Here is a 27,482-nt window from a genome sequence, read left to right on the forward strand (position 1 = left end):
GGCAGAGCGAAGTCAGAACCCTTAGCAGTGTTTGAGATTATTTATCCCCAATATTAATGTCTACAACAGTGGGGTGTATCCCTATCTATAGTTGCAAAACAAGGGACGTGGTAACCACGCCTACCAACCCACAATTGTGCACCATTCAAAGACTTGCCATGTGAGCAATCGAGGATACACACCGAAATACCATACACTCGAGCAAACCCACACCCATATGGATTGAGTTTCTGTTAGACCCTCATCCAGCTAAAACCGGCGAGTAGTCACACAAGCATGCCTGGATGGCCTCTGGAAGAACTGTCATTTTGGCCATTACTCATTGTCCATTCAAACTAAGAAAGACCAAAAAACAACTGATTGGGGTTTAGGAATTTAAGATGTGTTATTGATGTAAAACGGCTATAGCATGGCGTAGCCAAAAACACAATTTATAGCTGCCACCAGCTTACTCCTCAACACACTTTCTGGTAGGAGAACTGTCTTGGGCACCAATGCATTGTTAATCACATTGCCGACTCAGGGCAGCACACCAAAAGGTGTTGCAACTGCTGGAGTGACCTACGTAGAAATTCCTCTGAGAGAAACATAAAGTCTAAAAACCAAGAAAGTCAGCAACCTTTTAGGGGACTCACTATGCAAATGGAACCCAAATATCGAATTCTGACCTAATACAAAGCTATGTATGCCCAAGTACCTTAGACGGTGTTGACACGTGTATTTTCTGCCTATACATTGGAACCCTTGGAAGGTTTGTTATTGTACTTCTGCGCAGTTCATCCTAACATAAAATAAATCATGCAGTAAATACAAGACACACCATATCCGTAGTGGGAATGGCTCTTCAGTAGGGAAAAAGCCAGACCTCACAAATTAAGCATTTTAAATGGTAAGAAAATATTTCATAATTGACAGTGTCTCTCATAACCTTGAGCATATCTGGAAAATGGTTTGTGAAAGGTTATATGAGTCTGAGGGAAGAAGGAGTTGCAAAGTAAATGTAACTGGAGTATTACGCACAGTTTTGCAGGATCCCAATAAACCACTGTGTCTCTAGGCTGATAGCAGATGAGCGTGTTTTGGTTTCAGGTGTTATTTGAGAACTGATTCGCAATTTTGTTGACTTGTGTAAACATTGTAATTAAATGTTCCTTGTGTACAACTGCGGGTACTGATGACTGAGGTATACATGAATGGGACAATAGGATGCCTTGAGTACCGTTATAGCTGGTGTCTGCGGCATGCCAGATGCTTTGGACTGTGACTCCCAGGATATCTCCCCATTGACTATGCTGATATATGTAGTCCAAAACATCTGGAGAGCTAAAGGTTGCAGCCCCATGCCTCAAAACAAGGTAAACGTTGGCAGATGGTGCCTCATAATGAACCATCATTTTGTGAGCATTTACATATATTAGCTACTTTCAAGCCCAGATTCCTTTAGAATTCGAGATTTAACCACATTTAGAGGCAGTGAGAAAAACTCTTTGTTTAAATTTACATTTGAAAAATGTCATCATTTAGTTTTGGTGGGAAAAGCCACTACTCAGAGTATATATGGTTCTGGGTATTCTGACGATGAGTGTTCATCACAAGTTTGAAACACTTGTGTATCGGCGCGCTATAAATAAAATATCATAATATCATATCATTGGAAAGCTGATGATTTATCGAAGATCTGTCAACAGAAAGAATTTCATCATCGAGCAAATGTTTAGTATGGATAGAGTATGATTCTGTCACGGGAAATTACTGGATTGGGATTTTCTGCAGAGACCACTGGCTACTACACCCTCCAGATTCATATGTCAACCTCTGAAATCAAGACAAATCAGGAAGAAATTGTGATTTGGATGATAATAATATGCAAGGAGGGCTGTCCTTTTAACTGCTGGTGCAGGGAGGAACTTTAGCAAGGGCTGACTAGGTCTGAGCTGCTCTGTTACCAAAAGAGATGATCCGCCCTGAGCATTCTTATTGCCAATAACAAACCATGTGAACAAAATAAAAAATGTCTAAGGAACTGATGGATTTTCCATCATCGAATCTGGATGAAGGTAGTCATTTGACAGGATTCATTACAGAGTCATGATTAACGCTGGAATCCAACTAACGCAGATAGGACACTGTGATGGAGAAGCTGATACAGCTGCAAGCATGTTTTGTATTTTGTTAGTTTTGAAATGCTTTTGCACCTGCGTTTGAATGTTGAGGGCGCTACTTTGAATGGGGCATATGTGGGAATGGGGAGTGAGAGTCATAGACACCGTTGGTGAGGATGCACGCTGCTCTCAGGGTGGCCTGCACACATGCGTTAGACCTGTGAATAATGCCAGTGCTCTGAGCAACCACATTTGCTGAGCTCCCTCATCACGGGACTAATGGAGAAAACAAGCGGGAGATGCTATGGCCAACTGTAGACTAAAATTCTGCATGGACTCTCCCATCTAGAATTTGCCCAACACCCATAACCATATAAGATGCATCTTAAACGCTAATCTTGGCATGCTGATTGTCTGAAACTTATTTCAATACCTATATTTTTATAAATGGATGTATTTCTTCCAATTTTATTTTCCGACACACGCTGAGGACTGTAATAATTAAGGTGGTTGGTTTGTCGCACCATGTGAGGGGGGCAGCCAATTGGTCTGATAACACTGAACACATTTAATTGGAATAACTAAAATGGATGCTGTTCTTACAGCTTCATCCGCAGGGCCAGTGTGTGCGCCTATGAATGCCACCAATGTGAACAGAGACTGGCTGCTCACCAACTTCAGAAGCTTCAGAGCCAGTGCTAAGTATGCTGACCTCCAACTGCTAAACCCTACGTTCTCTGGGGTAAGTCACAAAACCATCATGCTATATGTATGTTGCTTTTCTACATCATCCTCACCTTTGAAACCATCAGGAGAACTAAAGCCTGATTGCTTCACTTTTTCGGTGCATGATCATCAGTAAGGGAGGCAATATAGTATAAAGTTTACACTTGTTATAATTCTCAAGTAGGACCTCAGGTCTTTCGTGGCTGTGCAGCATCACCAAATCCATAGAGCATACATTCAATACAAGCATCAGATGTGAGTCAGAAGAAAATCTAAAACATATGCAACGCTACTGCATTTTGACAGACTACCATGAGTCACTGAGCAATGGTGCCAGGCCTGCTAAATATGAGTGCAGAGAGTGCAAGGCTTCCTGGTGATTAACAGGGGTCAGAGTGGCCAACCTTTTACTTGGCTCAGGTTATGTCCTTTTTTGGGTTGTGGCACATTTAGACTCCAACCTTTTTTGGGAAGGAATGAGGGATGGTTTGCATTACTGTGCACATTTAAGGTGTATGTCTGTTTGCATATGTTTGTTTCTGTGTAGATCCCTCACTGCAAACCTTAATATTTTCTTGGTGCTTAGGTGGATTCCCGCAGTGGGTGTTTTTGTTTATGTTTAACATTTGTATAGCGCAACCAGATACCCTGAGGCTTAAGGGCGCTGTGAAACGTAAAACAGAACAGAGACAACAAAAACGGCACCAAGTCTGGGATTGGTTCAAAAGCAGAAATCATAGAATGACAGGATCAGGCGTGAAGCAGCAGGATTTTATGCGAAGAGTGCCGTTTTTAGCCCCTTCTTAAATATTTTTTTGTTTTCAGGTGTGGCATAGCTAGGGTATTAGATTAATCAGATCGAAGGGATCTAATGTTTTTTTTTACCATAACTAAATCTTTAAGGTAAAGTGGCATGACTCCATGTATGCATTTATGTGTAATAAGGAGGAGCCTAAACACAATCCTGGCCTGCACGGGTAACCAGTGTAAACTTCGCCAAGATCTTCAACAGAAAGGGAGTGTTAGTAATAGGCCTATAATTAGAAGCAGTAAGGGGACAAAGATTGGGTTTTTTCAGCAATAATCCACGCCTTTTTTATGTTGGCAGGAACTTCATTCGCCATAAGAGAGGCATTAACAAACTTAGTCAGAGCTGGAATAAGGACGGGGGAGCATTCTTTAATTATTAGAGAGGAGCAAGGATCTCCTTTGTAGAAAGTTTTTAAATTGGAGATCACCTTGGCCAATTCTTGCTCTGAGATGGACTGAAAGCTGAATGTGGCTTGACCCTCCAATTTTTTAATGGCGGGCAAAGGACTGTTCTCTAGAACCTGAGTCGGTAGGTCGAGTTTCTTCAACTTAATCCCCTCTCTAATTTGATCAAGTTTGTTTGATAAGGCAGATTGAATCCTGTGCTTCTCGTTGGAACTGATGGGTTCCCAGCATTACGCTGGATCACATACATTTGGGTCAATTCTTACATTTCTTGTGAGGTTATTCCAGCTGTGGGGCGAGATTGCATGACACTGTTTGTCCCAACATGTCTTACACACTTTTTCTTGAATTTGCAAGTCCTCCTACAACCATTGGTTGGTCTTCTTTTGGTACTGATTGAAAGGTTGGTTTTCTTTGAGCAGTTTAGTTTGAAATAAATGCTCATTAGACCATGGTTTTGACCTTTGAATACATGCAGACGCCTGCATTCCAGGTGACACCTAGGTTGTGGACCTTTGTTTTATAATGACTCATTTTACAAATCAGGTAGTGTCGGAATGGGGAGGAGTTTATTTAAGTAGGTGAGGAGGCCAAGACAAAGATTTCCATTTGGGGACCGTTGAGCTTGAATCTTAATGCCTATTGAGGTGTGATGGTTCCCAGATTCACAAACCATCCCTGAGTCTCATGTAGGAAGTCCAGATTAGTGTATTTACTTATTTGCAAGCTTTTTGTTATTTGTGCGGGATGCTATAACCTATATTATTGAATATCTGTGTTGGGGCGTGCAGGTGCGTGTTTGCACGGACACACACATTCTTTGTTAATATTTGTTTTTATCATTCCTGACAGCTGGATGTTCTGGACCTTCTCACCTCTCTGCAATTGGCTGATATGACGGTGCTCTCTGGTGCTTTCAGCAGTGACTCCAACATCACTGCCATCTTTAACAACCTTGACAATAGGACTCTGGCAGACCTGGCAGGATTCTACACACAGTTTAATATGGTAGAGTATTCAACGTTAAGTAGCTGATTATTTAATTTACACAACCCATGGACAACACACACTGTATGATAAGATCACTTCAGTCACTATTTAAAACATACAATCGGAATTATTAGGGGTTCTTTGGAGCTTAAGCATCTGCTGGTCTTGCACTTAACTATCACCCTCATTACCCTAGTATTCATGATTGAGGCAATAGCAACATAAATCATTCCACCTTCCAGTGCTCTATCTGGGTCTACCCTATGATGCATGGTGTTGAACAGAGATTGCAGTCTCCAGTATGAAGACATGACAGGCGTTATGGCATTTCCATTACTGACTTATAGAAGGTTAAGACGGAATAGAAATTCCCCTGGTTGGGTAAAGAGTTTCCAAATTATTTCATGCTGCAGCATTATGGAGATTGCTTGAAGCAAGCGAGGCTTAGCCACATGTCATCACTTTCAAGGAACTGGTAATAATGTAACTGCAGAGGTTGTAATGCCATGGGGCAACCTTTTCAACACTGATGACAACTCAGCATTTTGGACATAACTATTAATCCGTTTCCAACAACCCATAGTGTAGCCTACTACTGTTCATGTATCCCTCTAGCGGGTTGCCTTCATACACATGTACCCTCATTTCACTAGGTCTGGGTTGGAGGTGCATGCGTCTACATTGCTATACACCCCAAATTTGAGAGAGTCTATTGTGGGGTCTTGGCTGGCTAGTGTTCTCCCCTCTCACCTGATGGCAAATGCCAGTCCTCAGGCCCGAGTAAATACAGCCTAGCTACATACACATGCACCATAGTAGGGGGGCCTTAATAGTCTCACACTCAGTGAATATGAAGTAGCATTGTTAGTAAAAATTGCAACCCATTTGTGTTGTATTTGTTATGTCAGACTTGCACCCTCTGAAAGGTAATTGTTCTTTTTGCACATTCTGTTTGAAGGATGCCCCTTTAGTCAGTATTAAACTTATTTGAGCTGGGTTTCAGCAGGATTCATGTTTGTTACTCACAGAAATTAAATTGTTTGTGAATTTGTTTAATAAATAATGTTATATGAATTTACATAATACGGCAACTTGTGCATCCTTTTGTGTTTAAATTCAACACTGGAAGCTTTGGGTGCAGTACACAGGGGCCATTGCATGCCCCTATATGAACATAAATAAAATAGAGAAATCTGAAGATGCATAGTATGGTACACATATAAGGAGTGAGCCCTGTCCCCAGGTGCAAGAAATTGAAACATTGGATACAAGAATGTCCATTGAAGCTAAGAATATGAGGGCAATGCACAGCCCTCAACAATAAATAATAATTATCCTCTAAAGAGCCCCTCCCACCAGAGGATATTATGGGCCCTCCTCGTTCTGCCCACTGACTTTACTGAGCCTCACAGATGAGTGTACAGACCCTACATACACAGTGAATGCCCCTCGTAAGACAGAGCACTTTCTATGTGGGAGAATAGATTTGTGACAGTCTTAGAAAGAATATCGATCATCACCTCTATAATCCTTGTTCTAATACAGCTAAGAGACATGCTCTGGAGGAATCTCCTCTTCAATTGAGAGGAGAGGAGAGATCACAGCTCGGATCAGATTTCAGGAATTTCTAGACCCTCTATCAGGCATAAAGTGTGTGCATTTTGTAATGGACTCAACCATGTATACAGAGCCTCTGTGCCATACAATCACACAGCACAACATGGCACCACACAATCTACTATATGATGTAGTATTGCAGGACCTTTTGGTCTGAGTATGCTAATCGTCATGATTTAGGGAGCTTTCCTTCACTGCTAACCAGCTCTTTCTTCCTGCAGTGGAACCTTTCTTTGGTGAACATAACAGCATCTGGGACCATGCTGAATAGGACCCTCATGCGGCTGGTCCATGAGAAGAGTCAGCTGAACACGACTGACTATGCAGATTGGTTCCAGAATAAACTGCCCATCCTCCTGCCCAGCATCACTGGGTCCCAGCTCACACAGATCCTGTCCAATGTTTCGTGTGACTCTCTTCAAGCTGTGTAAGTCACATCTTAGATTTTGCCTTCAAGAGTTTGTATTCTCCACCTGTGTATTTCTGTGTTTATTTATTGCAAATAATGATCAATTACCCACAGCATTAAGTTAAAAGGCAGACATAATTTAGTGGCTTATCTTAAAGTGGCTGATTGCAATGTTGTTGACAGGGCGAGTAATGGTCCCTCCTTCCATTGGCATTCAGTCACAGTCACGACCCCAGTACTTCATTCAGCAACTTCAACCCAGGGCTGAGTCCTGTTCTCAGTAAGGGACGATATGAAATGTCCGCACTGACACATGAATCGCTTTATTATTATCATTATTATGGTATTTATTGAGTGTAGACCTATATTTGAGAAGCAATGGAGCGCGTTACAGAGGTACAGATGCATAATGGAGTTCTTTTCAGAGGGAACAACAGAACAAATATACAGCGTGGGTAAGACACATAGGGGCACAGTAGAGGGGAACAGTTGTACAGGGTGATGGGGAGGAGAGGGTGGGCATTGTCCAGTGAGTCAGGTGGCACAGGGGGTGAGGTGATGGCATGACAGAGTGAAAAATGACCTGTCATAATTTGCACATCCCCGTGCACCTGTTACCAACAGGCGCAGTGGGCATGTCCCCAATTTCTATGCAATAAAAAGCACATGCCATTTTTGAATTCGGGATGTGCTTTTAAATGCTCAGCAACAACACTGATTTGCGCCGATGCACAAAGCGATGGAAATGGTCATCTGAATGGTCGGATCTAAGATGCACCCATTCAGATGGCCTCTGGGAATTGGTCTGCTCCTTAGCGCAAGTGATGAGATGTGCTAGCGCACTTCACCACTTGGTCAAAAAAAAATAATTTGAGAATGTGGCCCTTGATGACCCCACAATTTGTTGGAAATTATTTGATAAATAGTAGAAACACATTTTTGTAAATGCTAATTAAGATAAGAGACACACTGGGCCTCATTACGAGTTTGGCGGTAATAAGGGCATGGCTACCACCAAACTCAGGTCCGGGTCCCGCAAAAGGGGACTTACCGGGCCATTCCGACCTTGGAGGGCACAGTAATTCACTTTCGCGGAACCCAAAGCCGATACGTCCCCATTCCCATTTGAGCCCCCAATGGGGCTCAATGGGAATGGGGAGGATGGTAGCAGCGGTACCGTTCATAACGGTACTGTTGCTACCATCCTGGTCTGCTGGCAGGTGCCGTTCTGTACGCCTGGTCTGACCAGGCGTCCAGAGCGGCACCCACGAGGAAACACGTAATGTTGTGGCATGGCAACAACGGCGCCGGTAGCACTACCGGCGCTGTTGTTGCCTTACGGCAACATTTGTAATGAAGCCCACAGTTTTTTAACAAAGCAAAACCAAACATACAAAAGACACATACAAATAATGTAAATATAAAAAAACCTACATGCAAAGAGAGAACTGTCTTGGAAAACAAGTGTAATTAGGTAAAACAAAGTATTGATCAATAGTCATAATGACGATTATGATAGGATTAATGAATCTTCTGTTCAACGGAATGTTTGATTTATGATCTTGGAAGTGCGACGCACCCAGGCCCTTTTATTTTCCCACATATAGTCTCTGGCTGTTTATTAACAGACAATGAAACCCAGTGCTTGAAATATAGAGGTATTATTGCTTTACAGCACAGTCCATACCCTTAACAGGGCACTATTATGCACAGTTTCCAATTGCATACCTCAATACTATTGTTACAGGTAAGGGACATCTCTTGAATTATCTTCAAGTGGTTCTTCCACTGAGAAGCCACACACATTGAGGACATCCATTGTTTTGACTGTGACTAGGGAAGAATACATTTTCCTCCTCTCCTCTTGAATGTACCCTTTCCACTGCTACTCATGACCCTTTGAGTTTGCCCAGAGGGGAGCATTCTGGACCGTGTGCCACTACTCGACTGTTCTGCTGGAAAATCAGGATCACAAAGTGCATTAGTCCAAGCCCAGGTTGCCATTTCTCGCTGCGTGGTTCTACATTGTGGATTGTTTATGATTCAATATTGTCTCTTTGTCTTTGCCAGGGTCTCCGGTGTCGATAAAGCCTACTCCGCAATGAGCATGGCAAGAAGTCAGGAGATCTATGGTGCATTATGGAGCAACTTAAATCAGACTAAAAATGGTAAGAGCACCAAAGCAGCTGGGTCAATATTCACTGTAGTTAAAGTGCAGTCAAATCTGATAGAATTCAGCAGAGATCATGGTCAAATATAAGATATATCTAGTAGACCATGAAGTCCTGCACTGTGTAGCATTCGCTTTTCAGGTAGGAAAGTGAATTAGGAGACATTGGGCCTCATTACAACCCAGGCGTTAAGGGTTTAACGGTGCCGTCGGCGCCGTTAACCCTTAACGCCTGATTACCATTTTAACGCCTGCTTTTAGCAGGCGTTAAAATGCAAGGCGCTAACCCGCCTTGGTGCTAATTACGGCACCGTAATTTACGGTGCCGTAATTGGTGCCTTCCCCACTCCCATTATGCCCTATGGGGCAAAAATGGGAATGGGGAAGGGTAAATGGGGAATGGGGATTTACCGCCCCACTCACCTTGGAATGGGGCCGTAAATCCGCCATCCACCATGGTGTAAACAGAGTTTATACCATGGTGGTAAAGTAGGAAACTTACCGCCTGGGTTGTAATGAGGCCCATTGTGCAGAGTTCTTTGAAATATCTACCTGCATACTGATTTTCTTACATTAAGTTCAACAGTCAATTTATGAATGAATTGTTCAATTTTAATCTTATTCGATGGCCGCATTAAGTATTATTATTACCTGGAATTATATCTTGCATCCAGAGTCCCCAAAATACTCTAAATGTCCCTATGGCCACTGAGAAGGATGGGCAACCATTAGTGGGTGTTATTTTACTTGGATTCGTCCCCCTCTACTCTCTGGACCAGTCAGCAAACGACACATTTACCAACCGGCATCCCTGAGAAGAACGCTGTGTTGGGGGCTTCCTCTCATTTGCATGTTTGCTCAGACTCCTCCGCGCAGGCAGTCCCAGAAGTGACACAATTTCTATATACAAAATTGACCGAGATTAATGTCCGTTCTATAAACTGCTATGTTAATATATGTGACTGAATTACTGAGTACAACTTGGATTTGTTGTGTGACTGAGAGACCTTGCTATAAAAGACATTCTCCTGCCCGTCCATATCTTTGGCACTTCCTGTTGTCTTTGCCATGATTAATGCTAACAGATGATCCACCAGAGATGGTAAAATGGCTATCATTTTTAGTAATGCACGCAATATTGATGCTGTTCCTTTCACCCTAGTGACATTACATAAAATTCATGTATATTCATACATAAAGTATACAGGCATTAATAGTCTATTGATCCTCACCTCACTCCAAAGTAGCCCGGACACTCTGCCTTGCTTTTTAGATGTTCGTGTGCCTGTAATGAGAACAAGATTGTCATTCAAAATCATGACCGATTTCAAACTTGATCTCAAACTTGATCTCAAGTAGCCTAGGTTTCCAATTCATGACCACAGATGCGACCCATATGAAAGGCTGCTTGTTTGAATGGTGAGATCTCTGTTTCGACCATGAAATGTTCTGATAATTTGTCCTTCTTTTTCAGTCCTCGCTACACTGTGCTCCTCCTTGCAGAGCAATGGGCAAATCAATTATATCTTACAATTATAAATGGACCTTTAGAGGACCCAAAATTATCCTGACTAGTCAAAATTTTCCATTGTGGATATTCTTCTGTGTAAGCAAATAGTCTTGTTTTAAATTATAACGCCTCCTCGCTTAAGCTTATGGATAAAGGTGCTCCTCAAGTCCACAGTGGTTAAAATAGGCCCTAAGCGGAGCAGATGTTGTGCATCTGACCCTTATTCTCTGAGAATAATCCTTGGAAATGAAGAAAGAATTTTGACAATGGACCACATATCCACCCGATGCCAGGGCCTTAACATTGCACTTAAAGGATTGGCAATTGTTGAGGCTAAGAAAGCTTTTAATGCCCAATCATTTGCTTTGGAAACAATTTAGAAAATGAACTTTTCAAAATCCGCGTCAAACTAGAAGAGCCTTGAGCCATGCAATGGCATGTACAAACTTTGGACGGCTGGTGAATTAAGCTCCAGCTGATTTCTTTCCGAGCAAATAACTTATGTCTGACCAAGAATTCACAACCCCCATACATCTGGCTCACTTCTGCCATCTCCGACTTATCTAAGAATATGCCTCACTCAATGTGTACTCCTTTGCAGTTGTCCAAATCATTTGATTTTAAGGCTGTATTTGTGTTCAGTACAACTGATAATGTTGGAATTCATAAGCCCCATTTCTGGTAAATCTAATAGCTCAGGGGAACCTTGCCCTCTGCATTTGTGAAGAAATGCACAGAATTTACAGATCCATTCCTAGCAGATTTTGGTAATGCTTCCCTATTAGACTCTGGAATCCCACTTTGCTTTATTCGCCACCACTGGACCCTTCCGCCTGTACCAACTAGAGACCTATCACAAATCTTCCCTTTCTCCTGAAGATTCTTGTTAAAGTCACCACTTAACAACTACAAGTGTTTGAGAAGCTGCATCTCCTGCAGGAGATTGGGAACCAGGGTTCTGTCTTAAGAGAGCCACCGAGATGGCTCCTATTGACATAAAAAGTAATTTACGTCAGCTCTGAAATGTGGGAGGCACTGGACGCCTTATGTCTTGGGTCCTTTTGTGCCATTTGACAAACTTGACAAGCTCTGTCTGCCTCACAGCACGTGGGAGGTGAAAGGATGTCCATGGTAACAGCCGCCTGAATTTATGTTGACTCACCTGAATCAGCTTTGATGGACGGTGGGGACCAACAGGATTGCTGTCAATGAACCCCTGCTTTTCATTGTATGTATTAACCATATCCTGATGATTCTTTGATTGTCTTCCATTTGAAGGGTAGTCTCGAAGTGGATGACTCATGGCAGCAAAAATGTATATTTGCGTTGAGACATAGATGTAAAAATGTTGGTTTACTTTATCTTAGTTTAAAATTGGGTTTCTACTAATCTCTACTAGACATGTTCATCTTAAAACTAATGATTTATAACCCCTCTTTACTTCTCCAGCCAAATCCTCCCAGTGAAAAAATAGCCTAAGACACTGAGGGGTTTATCTTCTAGGAGCATGTAACGTAAATTAATGTGAGGCTTTTACGCCATTCATTCACATTACAGCTCATGTTCATTCAGTTGGATGGCAGAGAGGATGCACAGTAAGCAGTGTTGATAATTGAAATGAGACCTTCCCCGACATGCTTGCATGTCGAGGAGTGTTTATTTGTAATTGTGAGCATCACCTGCCTCGCAAGCATGGCAAGCAGCGTTCACAATGAAAAGTAAATGCTGCCTGGCATGCGTGGAAGGCATTGTTCACTCAGTACAGTGGAGAGCAAAAGTGCTCTCCTCCATGCAGATGATGAAAATTTGGAGGCGGCCATCCGTTTTACGATGCAGTGCAAAACATAATGGCTCCCACCATATAACATGAGCTCCTAAGCATCATTCTGGACTCCTATGTATGCACAGACTCTCAGGTCAATTCTATCAGACGCTCAACCAATTACTACCATATTCTCCTCAGACAATGGAGACTGTTGTTGTCTGAATCCCATTGTGCCACAAAATGTTAATGTTAATGTTAAAGGACATTATTACCGTGCACTATCATCACCGGAGTGGTCCCCTGGCGCTCTGGCGGCTCTGAAAGAGGAAGGGAGTTAATGGGAGGAAGCTGGAAAAGTGCCAGAAAGCAGTGATGTGCTGTTGGCGGACTCAGCCCGTTGGGTCCGTTGGCTGGGCCTGGGGTGTTTGTGGTCGGTAGTCGTCGTGTACTGTTGTGCGAGTCTATGTGTGTTTTTTGTTTTGTTGTTGCAGTGTAGTGAAGTTTGTGCGGTTTGTTGTGCTGTAGGTTTGTGGTTGTGTTTGGTTTGGAGTTTCAGAGGCATATGCAGAGGGGGAAATTGTTAGGGGAATTGGTTAGTTGGCATCTCTATCCTGAATTGACATGGTGGACTTTGTGTAATCTCTCCAGATGGAGTCCAGGGGGCACCATGCGCCTCTGTCCTGATCTGGGCCCGTCCGGCATTCAAGGTCCCTTTCACATCTCGCTCCCCCCTCCACCAGCCTCCCTCACAACCCCACCTGTCCTCCCTTCCCCTTATATGGCCAGTGCAGCTGCCAGTGTCCACAACTCGGTTAGTGTGGTGATTGGCAATATCCCGACAATTCCACAACACTGTGGTACCCAACACCTGTGAAAATACTATCCCTCCATTCTCTTTCACGCACTATACTGAAGATGAAGTATTCAAAATCATTCAGGTCCTCAAAGCCACATCTTGTCCAGCAGATGACTGCCCCACCAGCATTCTTAAGGAGCCCTTAGAGACCCTGGTCCCATGGATTACCAAACTGGTTAACCTCTCCTTTGATGAGGTTCTGGTGCCGGACCTGCTAAAGTCAGCATGGATCACTCCTCTACTGAAAAAAGAAGGCCTTGACCCAGCCAACAGTGAGAATTATAGACCCATAACTAACATGCCCTATGTTCTCAAGATACTTGACAAACTGGCCTACTTACAGCTACAGGCCCATGTTGAAAAATACGACATCTTGGGTACCCGTCAGTCGGGATATAGAGCTCGTCACAGAACTGAGACAGCTATGCTGGATCTCAAATCTACACTTGCTAGCATAGCTGACAAAAACCAAGCTGCTCTGCTCATGCTATTGGACCTCTCCGCAGCCTTTGACCTAGTTAATCATAGCTTACTAGTGTCAAGGCTCGGAGAGGTCGCCAATTGCTCTGCAATTGCATCCAAATGGATCGCTTCCTTTCTGGGTCCCAGAATTGTAAGGGTTTGCGTGGGTGATAAGCAATCTTCTCCTATCTCTTAGAAATGTGGAGTCCCTCAGGGCTCCTGTCTGTCACCGCTGCTCTTTAACCTTTACATACGGCCCCTTCTCTATCTTTTGAACAAACTAGGAGTGCAATATACGAATTACGCTGATGACACTCAGCTTGTTATTCAGTTGAGTGGCTCATACATCAGCGATTCGGAAACCATTAACCGAATATATAAGGCCATACAAGATTGGATGGCTTGTAATTCTCTTGTTCTTAATGATAAAAAGACTGAACTCCTTATTGTGGCATGTAAAAACATCTGGGCAAAACTTGACCCTAACTACGCCTTTTTCCATAGTGCCAATAACACCATCATAGTTCAAAAGAAAGTCAAAACCTTAGGAGTAGTACTTGATGAAAAGCTCTCCATGAAATCCCATATTTCTTGCATTAAATCTAGTTGTGGTGCTATAAACAAGAGAATTAGATATATTCGACCATTCATATCGGAAGAGAACTGTGCTCTATTGTCCACTGCATTGATACATTCAAGATTGGACTATTGTAACAGCCTCCTGGCGGACACCGCAGCCTCTAACATCCAATCCTTACAAGTGGCACAGAACAATGCTGTGCGTAATATTTTCAATCAGTCACGTCGCACACACATCTCTACTTTTAGGAAAAAACTCCACTGGCTACCCATCAAACATCGCATAACGCATAAGATGCTTACTACGACCCATAAATGCCTCAGTCTCAGCGGCCCAACCTATCTGTCATCCCGTATATGCATCAAACCTAACGTGAGGAACCTTCGCTTTTCTTCTGCGGTCACTCTCAATTATCCTAAATTTAGGACAGCCAAATTTGGAGGTACTAAATTGGATGGTCAGGGTCCCCTTTTATAGAACACACTTCCAGCTGGTATACGGCAGATCCAGAGCTATACAGCGTTCAAACGTGCCATAAAGGCTCACTTATTTAACCTGGAATAATCTCCTGACTCGCTTCTCCATCTGCCTCTTATGCTTGCTTGTCTTTGTCTTGTTCTTTGTGCACCCTGAGGCCCACGGGCATGTTGGTGTGTTACAAAAATTAAAATAAATAAATAAATAAAAAAATAGTAGCAACTGAGGGGCGAGTGAAGATGTTGGATGGGATTGGCTGGGGTTGTTGACTCCGTCTCCATGGGTGTCACCTATGTTCCATTCTACCTGGCGTCACCCGTCCAGGTGCCGTGGGCGCTTCTAAGTTGGTTCTGGGAGCTTGTCAGTGTCCTTTCCGGTTTAGTAATTCTTTTTCCTTTCTGTTGTTTCGGTTTTCAGTTTGAGTCTGTGGTGTTGAAGAGCCAGGTTTTTAGTAATACTCCATCTACGGTGTGAATCCAAGTATTTGCATAGCCAGTTGCCAGAATGCTAACAGAGATCCCCAGGTGAGATCACATGTTACTGTTTCTTAGAAAACCTCCCTGTTCATTGAGCGAGCACAGCTCACATTTAAGATGCTAACCCTGACTCATTGGGGTCACTATGTTTAACCCTCTGCCCCCTTTTAGCGCATAAATGCCTTAAGTGACATTCCCCATCTAGAAATATCCACTATAAGACCCAATGCATTGTGGCGGCCTCCTGCATTGGGCGTTGGGCAAGTCTTTTTAGTGTACTGATGGCCAAATGCTGGAACTCCTTGCCAGACAAGATTCTGCATATTAGTGATCTGACTGCTGTTAGAAGGGGAATCCAGGCTCATCTCTACCAGAGCAGGAGATCTATAGTGCTGATTAAAGTGCAGTCACAACTGAAAGAAATCTGCACACCACATGTTGTAATATAAGATATCTCTTCAGACAGTGTAGCCATGCCATTTGCAGCTTATGTTTTTCAATGAAGGGACAAGTATAAACACATGTGTTGATATGCCTGCCTCCATGCAGTGCTTCTTTACACTAGATGCAGTTGCCAAATTATGAGCACAATTTCCCACTCCAATTTTTCAGATGACAGCATCAACTATTAGTATTCATGGAACTCGTTTTTTGCATTTGCATCCAGGAAGATTATGATCTCCTGTAAATGCCCCAATGGCCACTGACAAGAATAAGCATCCATTGCCCTGTTTCCTTTTCTTGGACTTGTCCTCATCTGCTCTTTGAGCAGAGGGCGAAACCTGTTGGCACATGGCACCTTCTCCAACTTGGCCCCCTGAGAAGGAACATTGTGCCCCAGTCTGCCTCTTGTTTGTCTGTTGGTTCTGATTGTCCCAGAAATCACACATGTTACATGTATGACATGGGCAATGATTAATGCTCGTTGTAGCTCCTGCTCTGAAGTTAATATCTGTAACTTCATTGTGAAATGCAACTTGAATCTGCTGGAAGAACCAGAGACCTGGCTAAAAAGTGCATGTCCCTCATTTTCTGGTGCACGTCCTGATGGCTTCTCCTTGCAATCCAGCAGAGGGTTTAGGACAATTCTAATTTTTAATCCTAAATTGAATAGTTATGTTGTTGCCTGTGCCTGGTACTAAATATTCAGTACTGAATCCATACACATTGATAGGTATACAATATAGATATATGTTATCTAGTGTCCTCATCTCCTCAATTCTGGCCCTGACTTTCTACTTGACTTTAATACAAATATTATTGTCATTCATAGTAACAGGTAAAATTAATCTATATTTAAATGACCCTAAGGCATGCTAATGCAGCTCTTTTCTGGCATGCATTATTTAGCCTAGGTTTTGAATTTGATTTCCCAGGCATGACCCGTATTGAACGTCTGTGTGTTGAACTGGACTGGACCTTTTATCTTTCTCTTCCACATGTACCTCCGTGAAGAACAAGTAAATACATTGGGCCTCATTACGACCCTTGTTCTCCCGTAATGAAGGGAGCCGGTACGGGACCGGCCCCATTCATTACGGGCGCGCCGATTACAAGCTTCCCTTCGCGGGACCTGGATGAGACGCCTGGTAAAACCAGGCGTCCTTTCCAGGTCCCGCGAGGGGAAGAGGGAGGTGATAACAGGCCAATTGAAATCTGCCCGTTATTACCTCCCTCCCCATTCCCATTGAGCACTATGGGGGCTCAAATGGGAATGGGGAATGATTCCTGCAAGGAGGAATTACCGGGTGCTCCTATGTCAGAATGACCCGGTTATTCCTCATTGCAGGAACCCGGTAATGGAGCCCGGTTTGGAAGCAGCCATGGAGCTAGTAGCTCCATGGCTACCTCCAAACTCGTAGTGAGGCCCATTGTGTCTAACAGCAATAAATAGACCCCTAGCACCCCAAACTATCCCTGAAAATGTCCCACTGTGGATACACTTCTACATCAGTGAATGGCCTTGTTTCAAATTATAACACTTTCTTAAGTAGGTTAATGTATAACATGTCCCCTCTAAAGTACAAGGTGGTAAAAACAGACCCCAACCCAGACTTCTGTTTTACAACTGAACTCCATTCTCTGAAAAAGGCAGAAAGAAATTGGGGGATGGACCAGAACTCCACCCAATGCTACACCCATAAAGCAGGCACGTAAGACTTATATGCTGGTCACTGTTGCGGATAAAATGGATTCTTATGGCCAACAGATCACCATGACAACCAATTCCACTAGTGAATGTTTTAATATCCTATGCAAACATAAAAACCTGTGCCATGTCACAGCCTAAGCAAGCCCCTCTGTCAGGGTGTAATGCCTTCAGCTGTTCTTTTCCTATACAATCACCTAGGTTTGCTCACATATTAGCAACCATTTTATAGCTGGCTTGCCTTCACCCAACTGCTATGTACCTGAGTACAAGACTCACTCCCCCAGAAGAGGTCCTTCTTCGTCCATGAAAGACTACACAGAGGCTCTACGCAGTTCATATCAGATGTCCTAGACCAGGATGTCCTCATGCAGGTTTGGATTACCACCTTGCTTAAGATGACATCACTGCACTGTTCTGTCCGTTCAAACAATAGACCTATTACAAATTTCCTGTCTTTCTCCCAAAAATCATAGTTAACGTTGCCACTAAACAACTGCAGGCATTTGTGAAGCATCATCTCTTGCTAGGAAATTGACAATCAGGGATGTGTCCCAATAGAGGGTGGGGGATGGCACTGATTGAAATAAGGGATAGCATTCGGCACCCTTTGCTATCCCCTTCTGCTCCATCGCAAGAGGGAAGCGGTGGGTATGTTGGAGACAGGAACCACCCGGATTAAGTATTTTTTAAACACTAGAACAGCAAAGGTTAGAGTCAAGTCTGAACCAGCTGCAGCAGATTGTGCGTCCTGATACTTGCCCTTGCTAGTTACTGTACATGTTAAGCTTCTCTGGTGGTATTCTAACACTATGCTGATGATACCCAGATGTTCCTCCTTTTAAAAGGCTGTCTGGAAACCGATTAACTCATGGAAGACAATTGTTTTAGTTGAATTGAGAAGTGGCTGGAATAGAACTTTCTTAGTTCAACCCCATCTCCATCTCAGGCTACATTCTTCTTGTCCAGAAAATGGCTAAAACATTGCGTGCCATTCTGGACTCCTATTACTCATAGACTCTAAGGTCAACCCTGTCATGAGCTCCACCAATTACTACTTTTTACTACTCAGACAACTCAGACCGTTGTTGTCTAAATCCCATTGTACCACTAAAGTGCACACCAACATTGGTGTTAAGCTTTGCGCAGATTCCAGAGTCAACATTGGACACCCAGGTGTGATTACATATTGCCACTGCTGAAGAAACTGCACTGTCTCGCTGTGAGAATCAAGGTTGCATTTAAGACCCTCATAGATCTCTTTATGGTTCAGCCCCACTGCCCCGCTTTTATGTCTCAGCGGGCCTAAGGTGGCAGTCTCATCTCATCTAGAGATCTATGCTCTAAGAACCAATGCTCAAGGCTGTCTCTTGCTCTAAATGCGCACGGATCTTTTTGTGTTTTGGTGGCCGAACTCTGGTACTTCTTGATAGAGGAGATTCAACATATTAACGATACGACAACTTTTAGAACGGGAATCAAGACTCAACTCTACTAGCGCACAATAGCATCCGGGATGATTCTTCATCCTGCACTTTGGTGGCTTTTGGGCTGTTTAGTGCACAATTAAATACATCAAAACGAATTGCAGATGACACGACTGAGTTGAACTCTCAGCACCAACAAATTCTGTAAAATTGCGGAATCTAAACAAATCTAATCCTGGCAGTCGCTATCATTGCCAATAACTCACTGAATCTGGCTTCACTATTAGGAGGGGAGAGGGCCTACATCAAGTTACAATTGGTCCCGTACAACTACACAATGAACTACACAATACAATATGCAGTATATTGAACATGTGAATACCCTTTAATATAATTAATGCATTAGCTAAACACAGTTAAAATGAGTACTTTACCAATAAAAACAAGTATATGTAATATCAAAAAAAAGTACAGTGTTTAGCCAAAAAAGAAATCACTCCTAAAACCAGTGGAAAAATGCAAGTACACTTGGATATAGTATTTTCCACTTTGTAAGGTTCCCTGGGAGTAACTGGTAGTGCTTTATGAATCACAGAAAGGTATTAAAAAGACGTTCCATGTAACAAAGGGTCTACAAAGGGCCCCATATGTCATAAAAGTAGAATTAGGCATCAGCAATCACTTACAATACAATCAATTGTGTAAGCAATATTGGGAGTGAACTGCCGTGATTTGTCACACTGCAATGTATAGAAATAACAGGAACACTTTAAAAATCCCAAAAGGGCACTATACACTCCACTACTCCAAGGGGTACAAATGTACAACGCTAGCTTACAGTTAAATTAACATTATTGTTAATTTTAGAGATTTTTAGAAGTCCCAGAAAGTTTGTCCAGAGGATTTTATGGGACAAACTCAAAAGGTTTTTCTTTCACAGTTAGATTGAAAAGGTATGCAACCTTCAGCCTTTAGGTGCACAGATGGTGGCAGCCATGAGGAGTCTGAGGGACCCCACCATAGGAGCTCAGGACCCAAGTTCCGCCACCAGGGGCCCAATGGATAAGGTCTGCAGAGTGGGACACAAGCCCACAGAAGAGAAATGGTTGCGCTTAGAGGGGCACAGGTGACACTCTGCACCGAGAGCCAGGAGATCCTGCTGGACAGAACTGGGAATCCAAACGCGGTCAAGGGACCCAGGGACAGGGATTCAATGCAGAGTCCCTGTTGAAAAGTGAGCCAGGACTTGAAGATGGACACACTTCAGATGACACAAAAAGAGGAAGGCATTACAGCAGTGATGTTAGGAGAGAAGAGACCAAGCAATCTCGCCTGGGGTGGCTCATGCGGGGACAAAGGGCCAGTCATGGCAGCAGGAACTTCCCACGACAGAAATCAGCTGCAGACGAAAATCCCAAAACGTCCGACAAGGGAGCATAGATTAGGCGGAGCAGCAGCGAGACACACAGCATCAGAACAGCAGCAGAAAGGCTCCTGCCGTAGTCTGGCAAAAGCGATGAGTTTAAGAAAGTTTCTAGGAGAGCATTAGCAGAGCAGAAGTTTCAAACCCGCAATGCCTGAGAGAAGCAGAAGAAGAGCTTGCAGCGAGATTCTTCCGGCATGAAGAGGAAGAGGAAGGGAGGCGTGCATAAAATGACTGGCTCCACCACAGCAGAGTAAGGATGCCCAGGAGTCTTTGAAGTTATTTTGCTAAAAATGAACCTGTCGAACAGCCCCGGGTGACCCTATTGATCGAAATGCAAACAGTGCCACTGGTAACCATGCCCACCAATCCACAACCCTGCTACATTCAAACCAAAACGTATTGCTGCAAACAGCCTATTTCCCAACACACTTCTAGGTGAGAGAAGTCCCTGAAAGACAACATGGGGTGCTGTGAGCCACATGGGCTACTAAGGGCAGCATACTAAAAAGTATTGCAATGGCAGGGTGATTTGAGTAGACGTCCCTCTAACAGAATCTTAGAGTCTTGAAACAAAGAAAGCCAGCACACAGTTGAGGGGATGACACCGGTGCCGGTAATCCCTTTGCGCCCTATTCTGAGGTCCCTTAGCGGGTCCCTCCCTTAACGCCTGGTTTTACCAGGTGTTATGGGCAGGACCCGTTAAGGGATACCGGGGTCAATAACGGTACCGCAATTTGCGGTACCGTTATTGATGCCTTCCCCCTTCCCATTGAGCCCTATGGGGGCTCAAATGGGAGTGGGGAATGGCTTTTACAATGGGGATTTACCGGTCCCGCCAAGGTCGGACTGGACCGGTAAGTCCCCATTGAACGAGGGTGGACACTGTCCCGTTATTGGTGCTAGTCATGGCCCTAATAGCGCCATGACTAGCACCAACCTTGTAATGAGGCCCATAGTAAGCAAAGGGAACCCCACAAATAGAAATCTGACCTAATATAATCCTATCTATGCCCATGTACTTCTACTTGGAGGGTGTTTACACATATATTCACTGCTGCAGATATACCTTCATGGGTTTGCATATTGTGTGCAGTTCATCCTAACATATATGAAATCATAACGTAAACACATGAGACACACAGGCCCTCATTACGAGGTGCTAATAGCACCTTGGCTGCCTCCAAACCGGGTTCCATTACCGGGTTCCTTCAATGAGAAATAACCGGGTCATTCCAACATTGGAGGACCCGGTAATTCCTCCTTGAAGGAACCATTCCCCATTCCCATTTGAGCCCCCATAGGGCTCAATGGGAATGGGGAGGGAGACAATAACGGGCACATTATGAATGGCCCGTTATTACCTTCCTCTTCCCCTCGCGTGACCCAGAAAAGACTTCTGGTTTGAAGGGGGCCAGGCCGGAACCAGCCCCCTTCATTACGGGAGCGCCAGGGTCGTAATGAGGCCCACAGTCTTTATTGGGAAACTAACAGCCCTAAAGTGGGGGAAAAAGCCAGAAGCTAAAACTAGGTGCAAAGTACTGCAGGATTCATATCAGCAACTGTGTAGCTAGGTTGATAGCATAGCAATGTGTTTTGTGTTCGGGGATTATATGAGCACTGACCCGCAGTTTTGTTTGTCTTGTTATTTACGCATTTATGGGGCCAGGGCTCGCTGACACTTCAGAGATTGTTTCCTTCTACTCACTTTGCAAATAAATGTCCCTTGTGTACAGCCGGGGGCACTGATGACCAAGGGATATAAGAATGAGACTATACGAAGCTAATATGTCAACTCTTGAAGTCATGAAGAAGCAGGAACAGATTGTGATTTACACAATAGGAACCCTCAGGACAGACTCACGTTCACTGATTCCATCCTAAAAATTCAATGTCTGACCTGGCGGTATTACATGGTTTAATACTTCAGCCCACTTGGTCAACAAATCAATCACAACCAGACAAAAAGATTGTTCACCATCGCTCCACAATGGGCCCAAAAAATCCACACCCAGTTTGTCCCAGGGTTTCTCAGGGACATCTGTTATGATATTAGGACACTTTGAACCCACACATACTCTATCACTCCTACAACAAAGGATACAATTACAAACTGTTCTTTCAATTTGGAGATCACATCCAGGCCACCAATAGTCATTTCTTATTCTTTTCTTTGTTTTGACAATTCCTCGATGACCCTCATGGCCTAAATCTATTATCCTCGGTCGTACATGTAAAGGTGGAATAATTTTGTCTCCACGCATCAACAATCCGTCATGAATGCTGAAATCATCAACAATGTTCCAATAAGGTAACAGATCTAGTTCTTGAAAATAATTTCTCCTGCAGAGACTGTCATCTTGTAGTACATCCCGAAGTTTGTTGATAGCACTGTCTTGTCTCATCGCTTCCTCCCATTCGTCTCGTGGAACAGGCGCAGAATTTATGTTGAAGACCACATATTCATTGTTCTCTTCTTCGTCAGCTTCTACTAAATTTGTCTGGATACACAATCTGCAGTATTGTTGTTAATTCCAGGTACATACTTGACTACATAGCTGAATTCCTGCATTTGGGTCACCCATCTCCTGATGCGACCCGACACCTTGTCCAAGCCTTTTCATCTAAATATCTCTACCAAAGACGTGTGATCAGAGCAGCATTCAAATTCTGTGCCCCAAATAAAGTTCCTAAATGTATCGGCTGCCCACTTAATGGCTAGCACCTCTTTTTCAATGGTGGCGCATGATTTCTCTGCATTCTTCAACAGCCTGGATGCAAATGCTATAAGGAACTCTTTATCATTGTCTTCCTGCGTGATAATGGTGCCAAACCCATGTTGCTGGGGTCCATAGTAATAATTGTCTTGCGATCACCCCTGAAATTCCTCAACGCAGAAGCCTTCGCCAAAGCCGACCAAATGGACATGAATTCATCTTCACACTCTTTGGTCCATACAAATGTACATCTCCCCTTGATGAGTTCACGCAGGAACCCAGTGTGTTCAGCAAAATTCTGAATACATTTCGAATAGTATCCGGCCATGCCTATAAAGGTGCAGACTTCATCTTTCTCTGTGCCTGGGCATTTTCACTATAGCATCAGCTAATTGTTTTCTGGGACATAATCCTTCTGCTAAAATGATGTGTCCCAAGTATTGTATTTCTGTTCTTTTGATTTTACACTTTTCTCTACTCAAAGTCATCCCTGCTGCATTGAGTTTTCTGAACACACGTTCTAACCTTTCATTGTGACGTTTTAAATCATCATCATGTATAAGTATACCATCTTGAAAACATACAATGCCATCTTCTCCATCAAACAGTCTGTGCATGATCTTTTGGAAAACTGAGGCTGCAGAAACGAGTCCAAATGACATCCTCTTGTATTGAAATAACCCTCTGGAGTAATGAACGCAGTGTGAGCTCTCGATTCTCAATGTAATTTGACTTGTTGATAAGCCGAAGTTACATCTATTGTGGAGAAAAACTTAGCTGGACTGATTGTGGATACAATTTCTTGAATGTTCGGTAGTGGATGCCTCTTCGGGACCACACATTTATTGAGTCCTCACATATCAACGCATATCCTAAACTTTCCCGTCTTCTTTCTTAGGACCACAAGGGGCGAAACCCATTTGTTAACATCTATACTTTCGATGATGCCTTGTTCCTCCAATTTCTTTAATTCAACCTTCACTTCCTCCCTCATAGACAAAGAGATATTGCATAACTTTTGTACTACTGGTTGATGTTCTTTCTTCATTTGAATCTTCTCGATGAACCCACGCAGACATCCTATTTCATCAGGGAAGACTCCTTTCTTGATAACTTGCATAGCATCCTCATGTGTACTGTAATTCTCTACAGCAAATACTGAATCTATGGCATTGGGGTCTAGTCTCACCATAAATTCCGGGGTCTTCCCTTTATGTGTCACATACATTTTTAGCCTGGCTATTCTCTCGTTAAATTTCGGTATACCCCAAAACCATCCTATCAAATCAATCGCCACACCTCCATATTCCTTGGGGTTACTGTCTGTTTCATTAAGAAATTAATCTTTGGATTGATCCAAATTGCTCTATGGCAATAATGTGTACTTTGCATCAGAGTCTATCATCATATTCACCTTTGTGTCATCTATGGATATGGAAGCCTTGGGGCTATCAATTTCTATTTCATCATCATCAAAGACCAATGAAACACACTCTTCTCATTCTTCATCGCTGTGTTCATCTCCAATCCAGTTAGTGGACATCTTTTTTACTTTACAACACTTCGATAAGTGTCCTTTTCCCTTGCATAAATGAAAAATGATTTTCAGGGCAGGACATTCATGATCATCTGCCCAATTACCTAGTCTGTCGCATCTGAAACATCTGCTTGGGCTATTTCTCCTGGGACTATTCGCTCTCTGTCCTCTAAATGACATCCTGCCCCTTCTGTCATTTCTTCGCCCTGGCCTACAGCCTTTTTCATAGTTCTTCTTTTTCCCAAAAGTATCTTTAATTGGTGATACGGTTTCATTAGCACTGAGTGTATTTACATGTATGACATTCATCTTGACATCTTCAGTATTGATATTTATTGTTCTCACCCTGCTTTCTAACATTTTGACGCATATATCTGTGTGTTCCACCTCTTTTGCGACTCGCAGGACCATGTCCAATGATGGGTCGTCTTTCGACCATAGTTTATCTCTCACTTTGGCATTATTGCATTCAAGCATAAACTGATTTCTGAGGCATTCATCCAACTGCTCATTAAAGTTGCACGTTCTTGCCAACTTTCCTAGACAGGTAATGTATTGTTCTACACTCTCACCCTCCTCTTGAGACCTTTTCCCAAATTTGTGATGTTCTAGGATGGTACTGAGCTTCTTTTGTTTTTTCGTAATGTCTGGCAATTTCTTTTCCTGTTTTGTCATATTCATTTAAATTGTTGCACTCATCCACAGGAAGTTTCGGCAGGTCCTCAAACTTTTCTTGTCCCACGGGGCTTAGACAAGGTAGTAACAGGGATTTTCTCTTTTCTACACTGCAGTTGTACCCACAAACTACATTAGCGTAATGTTCAAATGATTTTATCCACCTTTTCCGTGGGATGGTGGGCTCCCCCACTTCGGAGCAAAAAGAATGCAGGGGGGCGGCACACTCCTAAATTCCATGGTAATTGATGGTGTAGAAAGGGTTAAAGTCTGCTGATGCACTTGGTTGAAAAGCTTAGAATGATATACTTGAGTTGGGCTCTGTACACTTGTAATTAACGTTGTGCACTGTGAAATGTAGACTTCCAATTGTTTCTCACTTGAAGCACTTTACCAGTTTAATTGTGGTTTGTAGGTCATTTGGTTGCTTGCATCCACATTATTATGTATAATGTCAAGTGTGCTTTAACCACTGATGAAACGCTGAATTAACTATGCTTGCCACGTTCTCAAATAATGTTGAGCTTGTGATTGTAGTTTATGCAATCGTCTTCTTCATGTTCACTGTAACGTGGTGAATTCGGGAGCATTCATGGAAGAGACCATTTCTGCCTGACTTTAATATGGTGTCGCGGGTATATTGGAGATTGAAAGAAAAGTGTCTTAATACATCCACCTGGCCACCGGATGTGCAGAGATCAGGGGGTGTGTACGTCTGAAATCTCAATGCAGTGCCGTCGCATTTCTATGCAGCGCCGTGGAGAAGGGTGGCTCTCACCTCTGACATCAATCGGTGTTGCAGAAGGTACTGGTACGCAGTTCGTTCACAGTGGGGCTCACAGCCCATCCTCGTCGCCACTTTTAACATTCAAAGTGGACAGGACACGGAGGGTAAGTAAAACATCAGGACTTTATTAACTCGGAGACTGGGAGGCTTAATGAATAGAGGGGATAACAATAAGTATTGTGGATTGAGTCCCACTGGCAACAGCTCCCTCCGCTTCGCTTCTCTGTTCAACTGTTGTCCGCACTTGCTTCCTTCATTCTGGCACCGGCTCATCACCACATTCCAGGCACAGGCTGGTCGCCCTTTCCTGCTCTGGAACGTGGTACTCTAGGACAGATGCTACAGCCCTTTAACGAGATCTGGCAAGAACTGAATTGATGTGTTACCAACCCGCCCTTTGGGTTCTTGTTATCCACAGCACCAATGGGTGATAGATGTGTATCTAAATTCAGATTCAAAATAAAAATTCCTAAAAATAAAAAGCATTTAAGGCTGGAGGGATTTTCGATATGAATGTGTGTAGTCGATTTTTAGTGTTCATTAGAGAGTCATGATAAACACTGAAATCTACTACCAAGGAATGGGCACCTGGTGAAGAAGCAGACAAGGCGGCAGATACTTTGTATTGTCATTACTTGTATACATGCCTTAATACTCAACATTGACCATCATGGGTGCATGGGTGCTAATTCGAATGGCTGACGCATGAGAATTTGGCACAAAAGGAAGGAGTAGTGTTAAGGCCCATGTTCCCAGCAGCCTGATTTGCTGAAGAAGCAGGAAGAGATGCTATTTCCAAATCAGGGACTGACATCTGCATGGAATATCCCCAGACTAGAGTGTGTGCTCAGCCCATGACTACATAACATGCTTTTTGGATGCTGATCGTGGCATACTGGTTGTCTGACACATTTCTTTTTTAATGGATATATTTTTAAAAGAGTATGTACTTATTTTCATGCACACTGTGAGGACTTAAAAAACAGAGGTGTGTAGATTGCCACAATTTGGAATGAGGGCAAAGATAGCCAACCGGCCACTGCTCGATAATCGTTGGTCGATGATTGATAACTGCTAACACTGAAAAGACGCAATCAGAATAACTGTAAAATGGATGCTTTTGTTACAGCTTCACCCGCAGGATCAGTGTGTGTTCCTGTGAATGTCTCCAATGCGAACAGAGACTGGCTGCTCACCAACTTCAGAAGCTTCAGAGCCAGTGCTAAGTATGCTGACCTCCAACTGCTAAACCCTACGTTCTCTGGGGTAAGTCACAAAACCATCATGCTATATGTATGTCTCTCTTCTACATCAGCCTCACCTTCGATACCATGAGAACAAAAAGGGTATGGTTTCCTTTTCCATAATGATCAGTAAAGAAGGCAATGTGGTTTAGAGTCTGTACTTATATG

At 43.2% G+C, this 27,482-nt stretch overlaps 1 protein-coding gene across 4 annotated transcripts in view; it reads left to right on the forward strand.

Moving 5' to 3' along the window:
• LOC138569359 (uncharacterized) overlaps window positions 1–27,482 on the forward strand; it is a 1,262,132-nt gene that overhangs the window by 214,264 nt on the left and 1,020,386 nt on the right. For all 4 annotated transcript variants that reach the window (XM_069647272.1, XM_069647275.1, XM_069647274.1 and 1 more), the window contains 5 exons: window positions 2,708–2,844; window positions 4,896–5,051; window positions 6,872–7,077; window positions 9,130–9,227; window positions 27,200–27,336. In XM_069647272.1, coding sequence (XP_069503373.1) covers window positions 2,708–2,844; window positions 4,896–5,051; window positions 6,872–7,077; window positions 9,130–9,227; window positions 27,200–27,336 — 734 coding nt within the window. The remainder of the gene's footprint in view (window positions 1–2,707; window positions 2,845–4,895; window positions 5,052–6,871; window positions 7,078–9,129; window positions 9,228–27,199; window positions 27,337–27,482) is intronic.

Source organism: Ambystoma mexicanum, chromosome 2q (genome assembly GCF_040938575.1).
Source record: "Ambystoma mexicanum isolate Mex_15411 chromosome 2q, UKY_AmexF1_1, whole genome shotgun sequence".
Taxonomy (NCBI): Eukaryota; Metazoa; Chordata; class Amphibia; order Caudata; family Ambystomatidae; genus Ambystoma; species Ambystoma mexicanum.